At 33.4% G+C, this 18,786-nt stretch overlaps 2 protein-coding genes across 3 annotated transcripts; both read left to right on the top strand.

The window, feature by feature from the left end:
- The first annotated feature begins 891 nt into the window (after positions 1–891).
- LOC110698109 (solute carrier family 40 member 2-like) lies at positions 892–5,414 on the top strand. 2 transcript variants are annotated; one of them, XM_021875513.1, is made up of 8 exons: positions 892–1,340; positions 2,032–2,182; positions 2,561–2,748; positions 3,061–3,531; positions 3,680–3,941; positions 4,077–4,214; positions 4,346–4,456; positions 4,966–5,414. In XM_021875513.1, exons 1-8 carry the CDS (start codon positions 1,222–1,224, stop codon positions 5,113–5,115), a joined length of 1,590 nt encoding a protein of 529 aa, XP_021731205.1. In that variant the 5' UTR covers positions 892–1,221; the 3' UTR covers positions 5,116–5,414. The 2 variants fall into 2 exon arrangements, with proteins under 2 accessions (XP_021731205.1, XP_021731204.1); XM_021875512.1 differs by having other exon boundaries at positions 929–1,340; positions 3,061–3,528; positions 3,770–3,941.
- Positions 5,415–8,436: 3,022 nt separating this feature from the next.
- On the top strand, positions 8,437–18,264 carry LOC110698108 (mitochondrial thiamine diphosphate carrier 2-like). The gene is made up of 8 exons (XM_021875511.1): positions 8,437–8,860; positions 9,718–9,880; positions 10,877–10,993; positions 11,502–11,613; positions 12,649–12,776; positions 15,615–15,767; positions 16,410–16,556; positions 17,416–18,264. Exons 2-8 carry the CDS (start codon positions 9,764–9,766, stop codon positions 17,638–17,640), a joined length of 999 nt encoding a protein of 332 aa, XP_021731203.1. The 5' UTR covers positions 8,437–8,860; positions 9,718–9,763; the 3' UTR covers positions 17,641–18,264.
- The last annotated feature ends 522 nt before the right edge of the window (positions 18,265–18,786 follow it).

Raw genomic sequence — 18,786 nt, 5'->3', positions numbered from 1 at the left:
ACAGGCTTAGAACAATTTTTTATTTAATTTTTTATGGCTTTTTTTTTTACAGTATTATTTTTTATATTGAACATTTCTAATATTATTATTATTCATTACTTGCCTACTACATAATTTAAATCGTCATAAAATCACATCAATTCCAATTCTTAACTTATTTAACTAATTTTGTATAATGATATAATTTAAAACTCGATACATAGAAAATTTTATCTTAAAATTCAATAAGCAACTCGGGCATCTAACAGACACCAATCTAATATATATGAGTAAATATTCTTGGTGATGAATGAAAAACATAAGAGATTGAAAATTATTTCACAATATTTTGTCAAACGTTCGCATATGCTGTCTTTATTTAATCTAATAAAAATAATTGTACGTTTATCTTAGCTAGGAGATATATGACATATATCTTTTTGATTCATTCAATATATCGATCTAGAATTTAGTGCTCGGACAATGCCCCGAGTTGATATAAAATTACTAAGATAAACTTTTTGACTTTAAGGTAAATTTTATTTCAAATAGAGTACTTTTATACAAGTATATATCTACACAGATGAAGTATAATTTTTTAGACAAAAACCAGAAGTACATTTGGTATTTTGGTCATTTGGACTTCGGAGCACACAAAAAGTTACTCCCTCTGTTTCATAATGTTAGTCTTATATGAAATCAATCACATAAAATAAGAAAATAAATATATTTGAAATCTAACATTAAAGTACAACATAATTCATGTTTAGTTTACCTTATTTAACTTTTTTGATTTTTTATTAGGAAAGCACAAGTTATAATTGCATAATTTAAGGTAAAGATTTCCTTACTTAGATTTATGTCATCAATCCCCAACCAATCAATCAATTTATACAAAAATAAAATTATAAATGAAATATATTCAATATGGGTAGATCTTTTTAAATCGCCCAAAATAGTATATGGGACTAACATTATGAAATGGATGGAGTATTTTTACTTAATACAAAATTCCTAAATTTGGAATGCCAATTGAAAAATACAATAATTCATCACCTAAAATTCTTACTACGGGAGGAACCATAGATAAAAATATAAAGTAGTTGTTGATGATTAAATGTCATCTTTGTACCCAACAAATCAACATCGATTTCATCCCACATTAAAAAAAAAATACCCCAAATTCAAATGTAAATATTTATACTTTATATGAAATTGAGTACTAAGAGATCAATTTAAAACATGGGAGATGCAGAGTTAGAGGCAAGGCAGTGTTTAATTAACCCAGAATATGATCCATTACCAACTTCTCTTTTAAGGTGTTTGTATGTTGGTCACTTCTTATCAAGATGGAGTGCTAGGTAACTTCTTTTTAAATTTTTATTTTTATGTGACATTTTGGTTTTGCTTGATTGATTTTGTGGAATTTTTGTTTAATTTGAACTAATGGGTAGATGAAAGGACAATTATTTTTGAGCAATTTTGTAAAAAGGGTGTCTTTGAAAAAGGGTTTTAGTGCAATTAATAATGAGGGTGTAAAGGTTTCTTTCTGTCAACATTGATTTTGTCATCTTTCTATTATTTTTGAGCAAAAGTTGTGTCATATAGCATCTGATATTTGATTGTGAATGAATACTTCCCTTTTGCATATTATAGTGGTAACTCTAGGAGGATTAATTCATCACAATATAGTCCATGCCACGAAAAATCGATGTATCGAATAATGTAGTGGTTAGATAAGAGATCATGGTTGTTACATAAGAATGGATTTGGGTTTATGATCTTAATTCTTGACATAACTGGTGGCATAAATCTTGTGGGAATTTTTTAGTTTACAGGAACTGGGGCAAATCATTAAGACAATGATTACTAGGTGTTTTTTATGTTAGTCTTTGCCATCCTTTGCTTGGAGAAATTTTCTGATAGGCATTTCGAATCTTGGATATAATATATTTGCGGTTGTAACTGATGTTATAAGTTTTAGCAATGTTCTGGTGATCTGTCCTAGGAACTCTTGATTAATCTTTATTTCTGGGTGAATTTTATGTGCAGAATGTGGGAATTCTCTGTGGCTTTATATATGATTAACATCTGGCCAGACTCATTGCTTCTGACGGCGCTATATGGAGTTGTAGAATCAGCTTCTGTTGCGCTCTTTGGTCCTATTATTGGGGAATGGGTGAACACACTGGCTTATGTCAAGGTTTGTTCGACTCATCTTATTCGTGCTTAATGATTTATTAGGTTCAGTGGATGAAATTATGTCCTAAAATTTAATGGTTAAGGGCCTGTTCTCATAGACTGAGCTGAGCTGAACTGAAATGAAATGAATATTTTATAAGAGAAGGAAATTAGGAGCTAAATTGAGCTGAGCTGAACTGAAAATAAACGTATGAGAACAGGCCCTAAGAATCTGATTTTGTTTTAGTTGGGATTTGAAAGTTAATAATAAAAAGTAGGAACTTACATGAAAATAAACGTAGAGAATTGTTGGTTTTAGATACTACAATTTAGTGCAATTTGCAACTTATTCATCCAATGCAGCAGAAATAAAATTTGTATCTTGCTTTTCTGCTTACAGGTTCTTCAGCTTTGGACAGTGTCACAGAATCTGTCATTTATAGCTGCTGGAGTCGCAGTAATGGTTTTACTTGTCTACTCGAGTTTAAAGAGCATAATCTTTACGCCACTTGTTTTGGTAACTTATCTCTCAGGAGCTGTTGCAGTGCTTTCAACCCTTGCAGGAACCATCTTGATTGAAAGAGAATGGTGAACAGAATTTATTTTTCAGAAGAGTGCATAACTACACTTCTCTTGTTTTTGCTAGCTTAGTAAGACAATCTTTTTTATTACTTTTTTACTCATTGAATTTGATTTAACATCATTTTAGGTTTACATAACAGTATAACAACCTTTCAAATATTAATATTGCCTAATAACAGAAATTTATTCACTTGGCATATTCATACTTTTCAAACCTTCACTTGATGTGTACCAATTTTATTTTTCTGTTCTTTTAATTGCTTAATATTGCACTTAATGAACATCTTATCAATCAGTAATTCATCAAAATATATGCAGGGTTGTTGTGATGTCAGAAGACCAGCCTACTGGAGTATTAGCAAAGTTAAATTCAGTTCTTAGAAGAATTGACCTGGTTTGCAAATTATGTGCTCCAGTGGTTTCTGGTTTTATTGTAAGCTTTGTATCATTGACAGCATCAGCTATATTTTTGGCCCTTTGGAATGTGGTATCTGTGTGTGTTGAATACTGGTTACTTAGCTCTGTATATGAGGGGATTCCAGCTCTGCGTTTGAAAGATAGCAATAGAAAGCAGAACCCATCTTCTGATCCTGAACCAAGCAAGTCTATTTCTGAACAGAACTCCGACTTGCCTATTGAAAACAAAAACAACATTCCTTCTCCCGAAACCCATGCATTTGGATGTTTTTCAATACTTCCTTGTCTCGGTGCTTGGAAAGTATACTTAAACCAAGAAGTGGTGCTTCCAGGCCTATCCTTGGCCTTGCTGTTTTTTACGGTACTCAGGTAGTTTAAGTTTCTATGGCTACTTTACACCCTGTTCATAAAATTACAGAAAGGTGTTTATGGCAAAAATCCTAAAACTGCTTCCAGAACTTTTCTAGACTTCTACTGTCAAGTGGTGATCAGCTGATCACCATGAACTCAATGAGTGAAGCATCTTTAACCTAACACTATTGATTGTCTTGGGTTTCAGTCTCACAGAGAGAAATAGAAAAAATGACATACTTTGTTGGTCTTCGTGCAGCTTTGGTTCTCTGATGACTGCTGTCTTGGAATGGGAAGGCATACCTGCATATCAGATAGGTATAGCCCGAGGCATAAGTGCTATTGTAGGAATAACAGCAACCTTTACCTATCCAATTCTAGAGTCGAAAATTGCAACTCTTAGGACTGGACTTTGGTCCATTTGGTCTCAGGTATGAGTACCTTTATAGAATTAAGAATACTTGATGCCAGATCTTCACCTATCATGTCATATCACTGTTTCAATCTGAATTAGTAATTTGATACCATGTTAATGTTTTCTCATATACTTGTGATGCTTCGTGCAGTGGTCAATTCTTCTTATATGTGTTGGTTCTATATGGGTCAAAAACAAGCTACCATCTGCATATATGTTAATGAGTGGCGTTGCAGCATCTCGTCTTGGATTATGGATGTTCGATTTAGCTGTCATCCAACAAATGCAGGTGAACAGGCAACAGAATCTTTCTATTTAAGGGAATAAACAGGATCAGTCACTGCAGAATTTACCTGTTGTGGTTTCTGGCTCATGCTTTCTACTAGATAAGCACTACTTTATGCTGTTTTCACTTTTCAGGACCAAGTGCCAGCCTCTGATCGCTGTATTGTGGGAGGGGTCCAGAATTCCATCCAGTCTGCTATGGATTTGTTAGGTTATATCATGGGAGTAATTGTCTCTAATCCAGAGGTAACCGTGATTTCATTCATAATTTAACTGTCTGTGTATGCTGCTCGAGTGCTCGATTGGTTTTAAAAATCAGTTTCACCATATTATCTTTTCATATATTTTATCAGTATATTTTGAGATGCATTTGGATCAAACTTCTAACTCAAAAAACGAAAACAAACAAGGGCATAGGCCTTCAGCTTAGTCATAGTCTCATATCACTTGTTAGTCTAAGGGCACCTAAATATTGTTCTGACATCGAGGTTTAATCACTTTCATGGATGTGAAAAGTGCTATATCAGTGACCCAATTTTCATGGAGGTTATATCATAAGTCATGCAATGTTCATACCATACATAACCAATGAATTGGACCATTAGCCAGGCTGTAGGCAGGGAATTTTCCCTTGCCCCTTGCCTCGGGTGCTCTAGGGTACATGGATTTTAATTGTGCTCACTAACTGTAAATCTAACACGGTAACAGTAACACTACTGAATTTGACTCCGTTGTGATTATGACTTGTTTTGCAGCACTTTTGGGTGTTGATATTGATATCCTTCGTAATAGTAACATCAGCTGCAATACTCTACACACTGCACATATGGCGTGTCCGGAAGCACTTATTTCACTTTGATAAGCTATATGGATTAACTCAAAGATTTCTTGGATCATCCTCCTGAACTAATATTCTAGGTGGCCTTGTAAATTGTAATGAACAAATATCACATCATAAAGTGTTTTTTTTTTCCTTTTATTTTTTATATAGCTTCATAAATGGTTGGATAATAGAAATCTAATGTTTCTCCCTTTGATCTTTTAAGGAAATTATTTGGTTATCAGATTTCCCTGTCTTTTGTTGAAAGGTTCAAAAGAGATCAAAAGGTCTGACGTGAAATCCATTTTGGTGTGCCAAAAAAGTAGTGATACAGCTACATTTTGCTTTGTTGGGGCTATTTTTATTTATATCAGTCTCTTTTTAGTCATGGTATCAATATTACAAAGTTATTCAGCTGGGAGATACATTAGATATTTAGATGACATTTATGTCATAGACTAATCATGTATATTAATTTTTATTCCGCGTAATTATTATATGACATATTTTGCTTGTTTGCACTCGTCTGCTAAATCTACATATTATGCACCCAAGTACACACATTAAGAGATGTGGCGCCACACTCGTGTCAAATGACTAGTGGTTCCGAATGCATAAAACAGTTTGGTCGTATGCCCTCTTAAATTAATGACTAAAGTCTAGTGAACTAATGATGCCTCTTGCTTTACCTCAGGAGGTATCTTATAAAACACAGTTTCTAATTTCCCCTTTGATTACCCACAGGATTTTTTTTCAAGAGTTATTCCATTTAATTTATAAATATAAATGGACCCGTGAAATATATATAGGCAACAAAAGTTGCTTGAACTTCGTCCAATTGAGTAAGTTGCATTATTTTAGGAGATAAGGATTGCAAATTGCCAAACTTTTTAATGTGCTCTCACATCTCGAGTTATTGTGTGAAACATGTAATATAGATCAGAGTACTTTGTACTGTATTATATACTGAAGTATGCATTATGGCTCTATCCTATTCACTTTTTTTTTTTTTTTTTTTTTTTTTTTGAAAAAACACTTTGTTTTAACTTATCTTTATATAATAAAGTTAGGTAAGGATTAATAACTTCGAATGAGATAAGTTTTGATCAGAATTAATAATAAATAACCAAGCTCAATTTACAACTAGTATTACAACAAATATGAGTTTATGCATATTCTAATTAGATCATATAAGTTTACATAAAATTAGATAAATAAGATGCACCTTTAGAATATTAAGTAATAAATTAATGTAAGATATGTTTATTGATGTAAGACACTCATTCAATATAGGTAGTCTATAAATATTATGATTGTAATGTCTTGCTAGAAACCACTAATGCCTATGGATTAGATTAGTGTTATAGACCTAAATATGTCCTCCATGCTCCATTTAATGGGCCTACAAAGTCACACATATACATTTTATGTCTAGTGTGTTAAATATAAGAGGATTTAGTGATCCCATTAGTAAATGACTTTAATAGCACACATTGGTATTTCACATGATACCAACAATAAATCATATCGATATCAACAAAACATTTTTACGTTCGTTGTATCACTGAGTAAGGTGGTTGGTATCATGGTTATACTTCATTACCGTGACTATTTCATTAATCAAGCTTGACTTATATACAAGATTACAAATATATATATATATACAAGATTACAACCATAATGTTAGGCTAAGAATACTAAACTGACTAGCTACAATTAAGGGCTAAGAATAAGGCTAATCTATACACCTAACAAATATAACAACTGTACAAAACAAAATATATCACAACATATTCTAATACACCCCCTTAATCTGAGCGGGAGGCAAACATACGCTTAGACTATCTCTAAAATCTTCAAATATTACTCGTGGTAGTCCTTCTGTAAAGATATTCGCAATTTGCTGCCTAGATGGAACATGGAGAACTCAGACTTCACCCCTAGCCACCTTCTCATGGACGAAAAGAATGTCCATCTCAATATGCTTGGTACGCTGATGCTGTACCGGATTACCAAAAGGTAAATAGCACTCACATTATCACAATACATCAATGTTGCCTTCTTAATCGGACAATGGAGCTCTAATAACAGATTACGAATCCAACAAGACTCGGAAACTACATTGGCCACACCCCTGTACTCTGCCTCAGCACTAGACTTGGAAATAGTAGCTTGGCGTTTAGATGACCAATAAATCAAATTATCACCAAAAAATACACAACATCCTGACGTGGAACGTCTCGTATCGGGGCACCCACCCCCAATCAGCATCAGTATATGATATAAGTGTAGAAGAAGATTATGGATAAAGACGTAAACCATGCTCAAGAGTACCTTGTACGTACCGAATGATGCAGTTAAGATTAGCCATATGAGTCTCCTTTGGATCATGCATGTGTAAGTATACTTGTTGAACGACATAAGAAATATTCGGCCTCGTAAAAGTGAGGTATTGCAGCGCCCCAGCAAGGCAGCGATATAAGGTCAAATATGCAAAAGGGGATCCCGACGAAGCACCAACCTTCGGCTTAGCTTCAACCGGAGTGGTCCTTCATAGCAAACTCAGAGCTACGAAGGGACATAATAGAACCCCTTAGTGCATCAATAGAAGCTGTAAGAATTATGTTATCAACATACCATAACAAACAAGCCACATTCGAGCCATCACGATAAATAAATAGAGAATTGTCATTCCTGCTGTCAGTAAAACCAATTGAAGAAAAAGAAGAAGAAGGGGCGGAACAACTAGGGTGCAGCGGAAAATTCGCCCTAGACCTCTGATACCATGAAGGAATTATATTCCGTGACTATTTCCTTAATCAAGCTTGATTTATATACAAGATTACAAGCATAATGTTAGGCTTAGAATACTAAACTGACTAGCTACAATTAAGGGCTAAGAATAAGGCTAATCTATACACCTAACAAATATAACAATTATACAAACTTGAATATATCACAATATATTCAAATAACACCAACATGGTTATGACATTATTTTTTTCAAATGCGGTAAAAGTGAATGGACGATAATGCCGTTGTTAGAGTCGTTTATGACTCTAATAGTTAAGAGTCCAAGAATTCCTCTTAATGTTAGGAATTATATTGTGCATATTTGACATTTCTCGAAAACAAACTTGTTAAGTGGTGTTCAAAATTCATTGGCAATAGTAATAGATATTAGTAATAGTGGTAAAGAGGCAACAAATCTGGTAGCGCCAACAATTATCTTGTTAGGAAAGTCGGTGGATGCACACAACAAATGTATCATTAATGCTTGATATGTTACACCCGATCATTTTTTTTAACTTTCTTCATGACACTTCGACAATACTTTAATTTGTACATGATGTTAATAAAGAGAAGAAAAAAATAAATGAGTGAATATGTGACCCAACTCGAAAGAAATATGTGTTAAACATTTTTTGACAAATAAATTAGGACACCCGAAATAGGATAGTTATAGCAAGATAAGATTAGTAGAATTAGTTGGTAAATTAAGTTAAAAAGCTTCTCAAACGCTTGTAAAACTAGGTAGTGAAGTTATAGAAATTTTCTACAAAAAGAAAACACATGTCAATGTTGTTGGTGATGTTTTAAGAGGCGGCAAAACAAGAAAATAAACAAACACCATATTCCCATCATTTAATTTTACAAAATAAAAAAATAAATAAATACAACCCAAATACTTCCATTTATTAAAAAAAATCTTCCTTTTTCATTTCTTTTCTTCTTCAACCCGGTCCCCGCCTCCGCCGCCGCCGCCGCTAACCGGAGAAATTGGGCGGTGCCGCCATGAATTCAACCTCCTCCCACCATTTAATTTCATGGTAATTACATTCTTTTATTTACTTTTTTGTTAAATTTCCTTTTAATTTGATGCTGTGTTTTCGAATTTGATTATGGAATCTGCTCAATTAGTACTTTTTTTTTCTTTCTATAATTGCAACAATTTATGGATTATTTGGTAACTTCATATTTTTGTTTAGCTTTTTTTTTTGTTCTAAATGGAGTAATTTTCTGGGTTTTTTGAATTAAATAAGTACACTAGCAATGTGTAAAAGGTTGTAGATTTTAAAGAAATTATTATTTTTGGTAATAAATCAATTTTAAGTACTACGTATATATGAATAATTTGATTTCTGGGAAATAGCCCTTTAATTAGTTAATTAACGAGAGGACAAAAGGAATATATTTTTAGTGATTGTAATGCATTGCAGCTTTGAAGGGTGTTACAAGAAAATAAATTGGGGGTAATGCTGAATTTAATTCTTTGGCGGGTATTTTCTCTCTCCTAAAATTAATTTGAATCATTATTGTTTGATTTTCTGTTAGTTTATTTGATTTAATTGGAAGTTGGTTAGGTGGGTATTTACATGTTAATGTTCTGATTTTTTTGTGGTATTTGAAAAGGCTGAAAACACAAGAACCCTAATTTTGGAGAGTGATTTGGGGTTTTTTTTAGCATAAAGTAAATTTGTTGGGGCAAGCAAGAGTGTACAACCCTTTAAAGAGAAATGAGTGTTTCTATTCTGTGTTTGTGATTACATTGATTGATTCTTAGTAGGTGATGCAATTGGACTTTAGAACATTTGATGCTCGGTTTTCTGTTTGTTATTTTATTGATAATCTGGAGTATCTAAGTTGCTTTGAGTGACTGATGGATGTCTTGCATTCTGGTATTCAGGCTTTCCAGTTGTTAGTTTAATCTGAGAAGTTTTTTCGGAAAGGTGATGGAGGAGCCTAGTCAATTGAAACGAGCACTGATAGATGCGTCAGCAGGAGCCATCTCTGGTGCTATATCTCGCACTGTTACCTCTCCTCTGGATGTCATTAAGATCAGGTTTCAGGTAATCAGTTTATATATGTACAGATGTATTGTTTTGAAATACTTTTTTTCTTATTTTTGGTTGATGTTGGTATTTTTGTTAGCGTTGAAAGAATATGTGTTTCAATAAAAAACTCAAATCTTTGCAATCCTTGCTGTCACATGCTTAGTTTCTGGGAGTTTATATTTTCTTCAGCCCAGGATTTGAGATTGTGTGAAATACTTTAGTTATGAAAATTTTCGGCCTATATAGTATTCCCCATAATAAGCTTTACTCAAACTAATATCGATTTGAAGAGTTGAATGCAATTGTGCTGATGCCATGTAGGCACCTCTATGTTAAGTGGGGCAAAGGGAAGCATCATTAACAAACACCAACACCCCACCCCCACCCCAAATTTTATCCATTTCTATCATGTCTATTGCATTAGAAAATGTGTACCAAGGACTTCCAACTCTTGGATTTCACAGAGTTTGCTGATGATCCTGCAAGAGAAATCTGTAATTATTTGGTTTGCTTGGTATTTTTAGGCTTGTAAAATGACTCTATACTCAATGTCTCTACTACTTACGGAGTATATCACAATTTTTAATGTGTCTAACTCTTGTATTAATATATTCCTATTCCTATGTCCATTTTTACTGATCCAATAATTTGCCCTTCTTTTTCGCTTTAGAATTATTCCTTCTGTATCTGACAACTAAGAACATGTATATACTTCGTATATGTAGTTTATTCTACAACGACAAATGGATTTGTTGCTTTTATGTTCCATCAGGAATGAGAACTTGATGAGTAATACCGATATTTTAATTTTTTCTTCTTTTGTTGGCTTAGTGTGCCTAATTCTTTGTGGAATCAGAAGCAACAATTTCCCAGGTTTATGCTAGTTCTCTTGTTTTGTGTGATGTGTATCCATGCAAATGGGTCAGATTTGACAACTGTGAACATGAATGCTGATTCTTTTCGGCTTTCTTTACTTGTAAAACATATTTATTTAGCATCTATTTTTCACAGGTACAACTGGAACCAACAACTTCATGGGCTTTGCTTCACAAAAACATGTATGGACCGTCAAAGTACACTGGAATGTTACAGGCAGCTAAAGACATCTTAAGAGAGGAAGGACCACGGGTATGAGCATGATCATCTCTTGTTGCATGATGAATTTCTTAAGACTGTTGCCCTAATTTTACGCTTACAATGTGTGGAATAGAGAGCTAGAAAGTTTTAAAGATGCCTTTGATAATGATGCCTGTGGTCTTAGGAACAAATGTCTCAACTAGAAAACCATATTATATTACATGATAGTATATCTTTTTAAGTTATTGAACATATTATCGGAGTTTCTCTTCTTTTCGTTATCTCTTCTCCATTTGTAGAAACGGAGATTATGAGAATGTGGGATTTGTTAGCCTAATTTGACTAATTATATGATCATAGGTTATCAAGTTTTGACATCTTCATAAGGTTGCTTCTTGAATTTAAAGATCTCAGTAGTAATTGATTGTCCTTTTTTTTGTTGGAAGTGGTGATCTAGGTTACAGCACAAAGTTCTCTCTGTACTTTCGTTACTTATGTTTGTTCAGTCTGCTTGGGTTCACTTGTTGAAAATTAATTGTAATTTTGTTGATTGCTGTAGGGTTTTTGGCGTGGGAATGTCCCAGCTTTGCTCATGGTTATGCCATATACATCCATACAATTCACAGTCTTGCACAAGTTTAAGACATATATGTCTGGCTCTTCCAAGGCAGGTTTGTTTGCATCTACTCATATATGATGTTTTTCTTTTAAAGTCTGCAGTCAATGCATGACACTGGCAAAGCGTTATATCTGAGGTTTGCAAGATCATAATCTAGAAAATGGTATTTATGTAGCTTAAAAATCAAGTTTTTAATGGGATTGTTGCTAAGAATAGATTGTTTTCAGGGGTTTTTAGAGTATGCTATTGTAATGCTCTTGTATCTGCAATTCTCACTACTAAGGTTGTTTGTATTGTTATGAAATGCAAAATAAATAAATGCTTAGCTAATTTCAGTATGGAATGTGTAATTTTCTTTGTGGATTTCTTATTAAATCTAATCAAGTGGCTTTCATTTTTTTTTAACTCATGTGTTAGAAAGTCCTTCTTTGCTTAAACATTCTTCTATAGAGCACTATTGGCTCTTGCCTGTGGCAGGACTGAGGAATCAGTTGTTCATAACTTTACCCCTGTGATTAGAGAGAAGCTTTTACCTTGGGGCTTAATCTTAGACCCTTTTTTTTTTCGTTTTTACAGCTTAAGGGGGGCAGAGTCCCTACAAGATGAAATCACAAATAAAGATGAAAGTACAGAGAAAAATAAACTAACAAACTAAAATATCTTAAAGAGATCAAGCAGAAACTGTTCTTGACATCTCCACTCCGATTATATCTTCGTGGAAGATACGACTTAAATCTAGAGGTGGAATTTGGATAAGTTCATTTGTGATGTTCCTTTTTTTTTTTGTCTTATTAGCCTATTAACTCAGATAAGTCTTAGAGCTTTGGTGTGAAGGTATAATTAGCCTATTACTTGCTACTCTGTAGTCCGTATAGCTTTTCATTTTCTCTTGTCATTTTTAATCGAATGGCATTGTTCTTTAATGTCAATGGTAAGCTAAAAATATTGTATGTTTTTATTCGTGATGTGAAGTACCACTTTGAAGCCATTTTCAGATTCTACCTTTATGTTTAGAGCTGCTTAAATATTCTAGTCAATCATGACATCTTCGAATGTGTGGCTTACTGTTTTGTTTTCTGATATGCAGAAGACCACATCCATCTGAGTCCTTACTTATCCTATATAAGCGGGGCTGTTGCAGGTTGTGCAGCCACTGTTGGATCATATCCATTTGATCTTGTACGCACCATATTAGCTTCACAGGGTGAGCCAAAGGTATTTTTATTGTTGATAAGAATGTTTTCTCTCTTTTTTTCTTTTTTCTTTTTTCTTTTTTTTTTTGTTTAATTTATCAAATTGGCTTCATTTTATTTTTATTTTATTTATTTATTTTATTTATTATTATTATTATTTTTATTTACATGTATTCAGACAGCACAAACAATTCAGGTCTAGAAAAGTCTACAAAAACCTTCTTTGCCTTTTACTGTTGGAGTTCATTCTATCAAAAAGGGTTCACTCCACTTGGATCATTGTCCTTCTGCATGTAGCCTTGAGATTAATTGGTCTGCTTGTTATTATTTACATATGAAATGTGTGCTGTGATGTATGTCACTTCAGTGTTCTCAATATTAATATTTGCATCAGAATGTTCTATTGTAGGATTAAGATCAAATGGAAGAATTTCTAAGGTCTTAATAGACTCACCAAAAATGTTGATAGTGATGTGGTATAATTCTTGTATAACACATTCTTACAATAACATGATATATGAGGTCTTTAAGATTATACAACTAACACATTCTTTGCAACAGATATGTTTGAGATCTATAAGATTATGTATCAACTTTTGCCTTTGTTGTGGCACTAGTTGCGACCATTTTATCTTGAGATAAATCGTATGGATAATTATTTTTCAATTTTAGCCAGGTTTTCCATTGGCTCAGCCCAGAATTCGGAAGTTTTCTAGTCTTTAGCTCGGGATGAGCTATTCCTTTGGGTTTCAAAAAGATCTTTTATTTCATTTTTAAGAAATAAAGATATTCCTCGATACTGAAGGACCGGTTTTAATCCATATAAGTTCAAAATTTTGGCTTGGGATAATTTGTAAAATACATAAGCTTGTGACAACAAAGAAAAATCCGAAGGAATCTTCGAATTCTTATTACTAATATTATTATTAGTACTAACAAAATTTAAAATCCTTTGTTTATAGTCCAAATAAACTGAATTATTTTTAGCCTCATATATTAAGTTCTAGACCTTTAAATAGCTATAATTTGCAGGGTTGTACACATTAGAATCCTAGCTAAGAATTTAATATTGCCTCGAAAATTGCTTAAATAAAAGATTTACATGAATGACATATGTACAGTAGTAATTTCAGCAAGGTAATGTAAAAATGTTCATATACCCTGTAAAAATTGCTTTGTATTTTAGCCTATTGTTGTAGAGTCATATTGTAATTTCATTAAAATTCTGATATTTCAATTCTGATTATTTTGAGTTTGTTCAATTGAAAGATCCTGAGACATTAAGGTCATAATAAAGATTAGGAATTATTGCCTTTATCTAGATCGTAGAATGTGAATCACAAGATGTGGACCAGGATTCAAATCCTCAAACTGAAGACTGTTGAGGTATATTATTGCAAAATATGTTGGTAATGTTGCAACTTGAGAGGCTGCAATTGTACGATGTGTTAGTTGTTTTATACTACGTATCTGTCACTTAAACGTTGCTACAAGTGGCTGGTGTGGTAGCGTAAGAATCCTAATGTCAAATATGTCAAGACTTAAAAATTAACAAGTGGAAGACTTTCCTATAATTTTTGGTGTAGGGACTTCACTTTCATTTTTCATCTGTGCTTTTCTTATAACACATACATCAATTACACCCTTGAGATTTGCTTTTTCTTGTAAAAATAAAGACGTAAGTCCATTTGTGAGCATATATCACAATTTTTTTTCCTCATATGGTCTAAAAATGGCACTAGGCCAAGATGACCCTTTCGAATATCTCAGCATAGCACATAGCGAGTAGGCTCAGCTGTGGGCCACCAAGCCTGATGTAGGCCCAGTCCACATCCAATTTTTAATCTTATCCCTCCCCTTTTACGTTTCATCTTCCATGTATATGCTTTTACCATATAGAAACACATCATGTCAATTATGCCAAGACTCAATTTTTTGGATTTGGAATTCTTTTCTAAAATCGGATATGAGTGCAGGGACTCTACATTCACTTATCAATGTTTTCATTGTGCTTTTCACATACCTATGCATATTATTGTACAAACACTATAGACTTGTTTGCCTTTTCTTGTTAATATGATCTCAAGCCCATTTGTGAGCATATATCACAATTATTATTTTCTTTACCCTCTATCATTTACATTTTTTTTCCATTTAATTTCCATGTATTTAAGGTGATTGGAATTGAAGTGTACATCAGGGCATGAGGCAAAATGAAGAGTTAAAGCGTACTTTTATGTCATGCGATGGTGTAATCATGCCATCCATTTTCATCTATTGCTTTGATTTTATCCTCTATTATCTAGTCATTGATTTCCCTAGCATTAGTGGTGGGTATTACTGCATCATTTAATTGTTGGTCATAATTTCTCTGTTTAACCTTGTTCCTCTGGTTACTATTCTTGTCCATTTTCGAACAAATATTCTTATAGTCCATCATTTCTCTACACATCTAATGTGTAATCATACTTAAGACCTATTAGAATTGTTATTGGTCATTCCTGAATCTTAATAATATTGAGTGTTCTGTCAACTAGGATTATCATTATTATTTGTCGCTAGGAATATCCTGTTGGCTGGCCATTTCATTCAGAATTATCTTTCTTGATATCAAATATAGACTGAATAGTGTTAATGACTTAATGTATTAATGAATATTGGTTTCTCTCACTATTGAGTTGGAGGTTAGTGTGAATTTGTTGACCAATTTTCCTTAGATATTGGGGTTGTCATAGAGGACAAGTTAAACAGAAAGTAGAACCATGACAGAAACATAGTTATATTTATTTCATAGATTTATGTTTTTTAGTTTGTTGATCACTTTTGATACATTAAAAAATTAGTGATCTTTATTTGGTAGGTATACCCCAACATGAGGGCTGCATTTGTAGGTCTTCTTAACAGACGTGGCTTGCGAGGACTGTATGCTGGTTTGTCACCTACACTAGTTGAAATAGTTCCTTATGCAGGCCTTCAGTTTGGCACTTATGACACTTTCAAGCGTTGGACTACGGTATGAGTTTTTTTGCTATTTGCTTGTTTTTTCAACTCTTCAAATTGTCACTGCTTGATGCTTTGGATGAACTGTATGATGTATTATTGGATAATGTAGTCATCATTTCTAACTGTTACAGAGCTTAGATATGTTTAAAATACTGAGTCAATTCTAGATTTCACTTAATGTGATTATCACTTGTGTGATTCCAGTTTGAATATAATATTTTTCAATTATTGTAGCCAATGTTGAGATTTACCATCATCTTCATCAGTAATTATTTGCTCCCAATTTCCCATTGAAAAGTATGTTCCATGCCGATTTGCGAAACTGAATTGCCTAAATAGGTTCCTAAGATCTTTGAAGAAAAGTTGTCTCTTTTGTAAGTTTCTTAAAATTTTGATGTATTGCTGTCTACTCTATTAGTTACAGGAGAACTGTTAGGCCAAAAATGTCTTTCTATAAACATCATATTACTCCCCTTTGCCCATAAAATAGGGTATTGCTTGACTTCAGATTTTGAGTGCAACCTATGATTTTTTGTTAAAGTTATATACAAGCTAGGAAAAGAATCTTACCATGGCTATTTGAATGGATATAATTTTTGTTGTCAAGAGTATCATCTCTCATTTTTATGTTTCATGGACTAATCTCGTGTAGGCCTGGAACCAAGTAAGATATTCTGGAGGACACGCCAGCAGCGACGATACCCTTTCAAGCTTCCAGCTTTTCCTTTGTGGATTAGCAGCTGGTACATGTGCTAAGGCTGTCTGCCACCCATTGGATGTCATCAAAAAGAGATTCCAGGTAAAAACATATGGCTTTATAACATTAATTTGTTGTAACATGAATTTGTGAAGGGCAGAATTATTACACTTCCAACTTCTTATATGGGGATCATTTTTTTGTTTTCTGTAAATAAAGATGACTTCTACTCAGCTCGTTTTGTTTTCTTTGAACTGCGACTTTTTGTATGGGAGCAGTTCGATGCTGACCTTGATATCCAATTCACAGATCTATATTCTATATCTACCTGTCGAGTTTTCATTATTATTTTGCAAAGTTAGTGTTCTCATTGTTTAGAACATGAGAACTGAGATGACTCAGTCTGTCAGTCATTTCTCAGTCGAGTGATCTTTTTAAATAGATATTTTCTTTTCTTTTATATTTGCCTCTTCATCAGGAATAATACTATGGGGATTATGGGCCATAAGGCCCTTAACTTAAAGGCACCCATTTATATATAGCTCACTAGAATTAGCTCAGGTTACGTATTATAGGGCCTGCTGCTGTACTGTTAAAAAATAAGCCTTTTTTGTTTTCTTCATTGTCCTGTAATTTTGAATTTCTCTGCCTTCTGACTGTGCTGTTGTTGAAGTGATTGCTCTTCAATGCCTAAAATACTTGATAAATGTTTAGGGATTGGTTTAAGTAATTTGATTGAATGTGGCAGTAAAGGCACCTCGGCTTCTCTAATAGTGGGACTTCCACAAATGTTATTACTGGGTTGCATCATGATGGTCACATCCCATCCCTAAATTCAGCCACACACCCTTTTTATCTTCTAGTATTCAGATGGAAATAATACTCATATAGTCATATTATAGATATTTCAACATAATGAAACTACTTTGATTATGATGTTTTGTGAACTGTTAATGTGTAGGTTGAAGGATTGCAACGAGATGTACGATATGGAGCTAGAGTTGAGCAAGGTGCCTACAAGAGCATGTATGATGCCCTCATGCGAATCTTGCAAGCCGAAGGCTGGGGTGGTCTATACAAAGGCATTGTACCCTCCATTGTGAAAGCAGCACCTGCTGGTGCTGTTACTTTTGTGGCCTATGAATATTCATCTGAGTGGTTGGAGTCCATATTAACAGACAGCTAATCAATTTTTTTCACTTTTCTTTAATCCATTGAGGTCTTTTGATTTTTTTTTTCCTTACCTTTCAACCTATAATTTTGTTTTTATTTTTTCATGTATACAAGGAAGGCCCTGAAAAAGATGTTAGGGTCTATTTTTCACAGCATTTACCAATTCTTTTGTCATAGGCACCCCACTATTTAGGATTTCAATCTTATGCAAAGTGAAACCATGCAATGCTCGAAGGTAGTGTTATATGGCTTCGACATATAAGGCGACATTTGTGTTGATCACAATGCCTGTATGTGTCGAGCCATGTGATACTATGTTCCGGGACTGCAAGTATTCTCACTGCTGCAGAAGAATGTAATCCTGTCTTATATGGTGGGTAGTACGTGTAAAGGAGAACATAAAAAGAGGGGACAGATTTTACCAAGCTTAGCTTGGAGCCTCCTTTGACTGATTGATTTTTGTACAATTGGCGCGGCTATTACTATTGGTGATGTATAATGTTAATCTTGATTGATAAGTACATGTAAACATCTATTGTTTTTCATGGCTGCGACAGAATTATAGTTAATTTGTTGATACTTTATCTAATGTGCCCACTAATGTTGATTCTGGATTTGTATCTAAATCTTGACTTAATGGTTGAAATGTCTTGTTTGTGTTTTGAGGACTTTCTTGTACACATTGTACCCTTTCAGCTACATCTAATATCTAACATGATTTATATTCATAAATTTTACTTGGCAATTTGTATTTTTTATCTTTCGTATCAGTATGACGATATATAACCCAAGGTTAATTGTGATTCACTCATTTACTCATTTACTCATTCATACCATTTCTGTAATATTCTACATAAGTATGCTCAAGTGCATTTAAATTAAAATTACACAACTTTAGAGCATATCTATGTAATACTCCGTATTTGGTTAGCCACACAAATGAGCCAGTATCTACCATTTTCATTTTACCAAAATATTATTAAAAAAAAAAAAAGTGGCATTTGAATTTTTGGTTTGTTTGTTTAAACAAAAGAGAATAATAGCAAGAATATTCTGAGGTGATAAGCATTGCAACTAAGCAATACTAAAGAAACAATAAGTGCAAATGTGCAATACACCTCTTGACCCCAGTGGCCAGCTTGATTTAAGCATAATAGTC

This window comes from Chenopodium quinoa, unplaced genomic scaffold (assembly GCF_001683475.1).
Source record: "Chenopodium quinoa cultivar QQ74 unplaced genomic scaffold, ASM168347v1, whole genome shotgun sequence".
NCBI classification, from domain to species: domain Eukaryota; kingdom Viridiplantae; phylum Streptophyta; class Magnoliopsida; order Caryophyllales; family Amaranthaceae; genus Chenopodium; species Chenopodium quinoa.
The sequence above is the reverse complement of the archived record's forward strand: the minus strand, read 5'-3'. Positions and strand labels throughout refer to the sequence as shown.

Coding starts and splice junctions, on each gene's coding strand:
- LOC110698109 (XM_021875513.1), top strand. CDS start 1,222: ATGGGAGATGCAGAGTTAGAGGCAAGGCAGTGTTTAATTAACCCAGAA. Junction 3,532..3,679: donor TTTTTTACGGTACTCAGGTA/GTTTAAGTTTCT, acceptor CAATGAGTGAAG/CATCTTTAACCTAACACTAT. Junction 4,215..4,345: donor CTGTCATCCAACAAATGCAG/GTGAACAGGCAA, acceptor TTCACTTTTCAG/GACCAAGTGCCAGCCTCTGA.
- LOC110698108 (XM_021875511.1), top strand. CDS start 9,764: ATGGAGGAGCCTAGTCAATTGAAACGAGCACTGATAGATGCGTCAGCA. Junction 9,881..10,876: donor TCATTAAGATCAGGTTTCAG/GTAATCAGTTTA, acceptor TATTTTTCACAG/GTACAACTGGAACCAACAAC. Junction 10,994..11,501: donor TAAGAGAGGAAGGACCACGG/GTATGAGCATGA, acceptor TGATTGCTGTAG/GGTTTTTGGCGTGGGAATGT.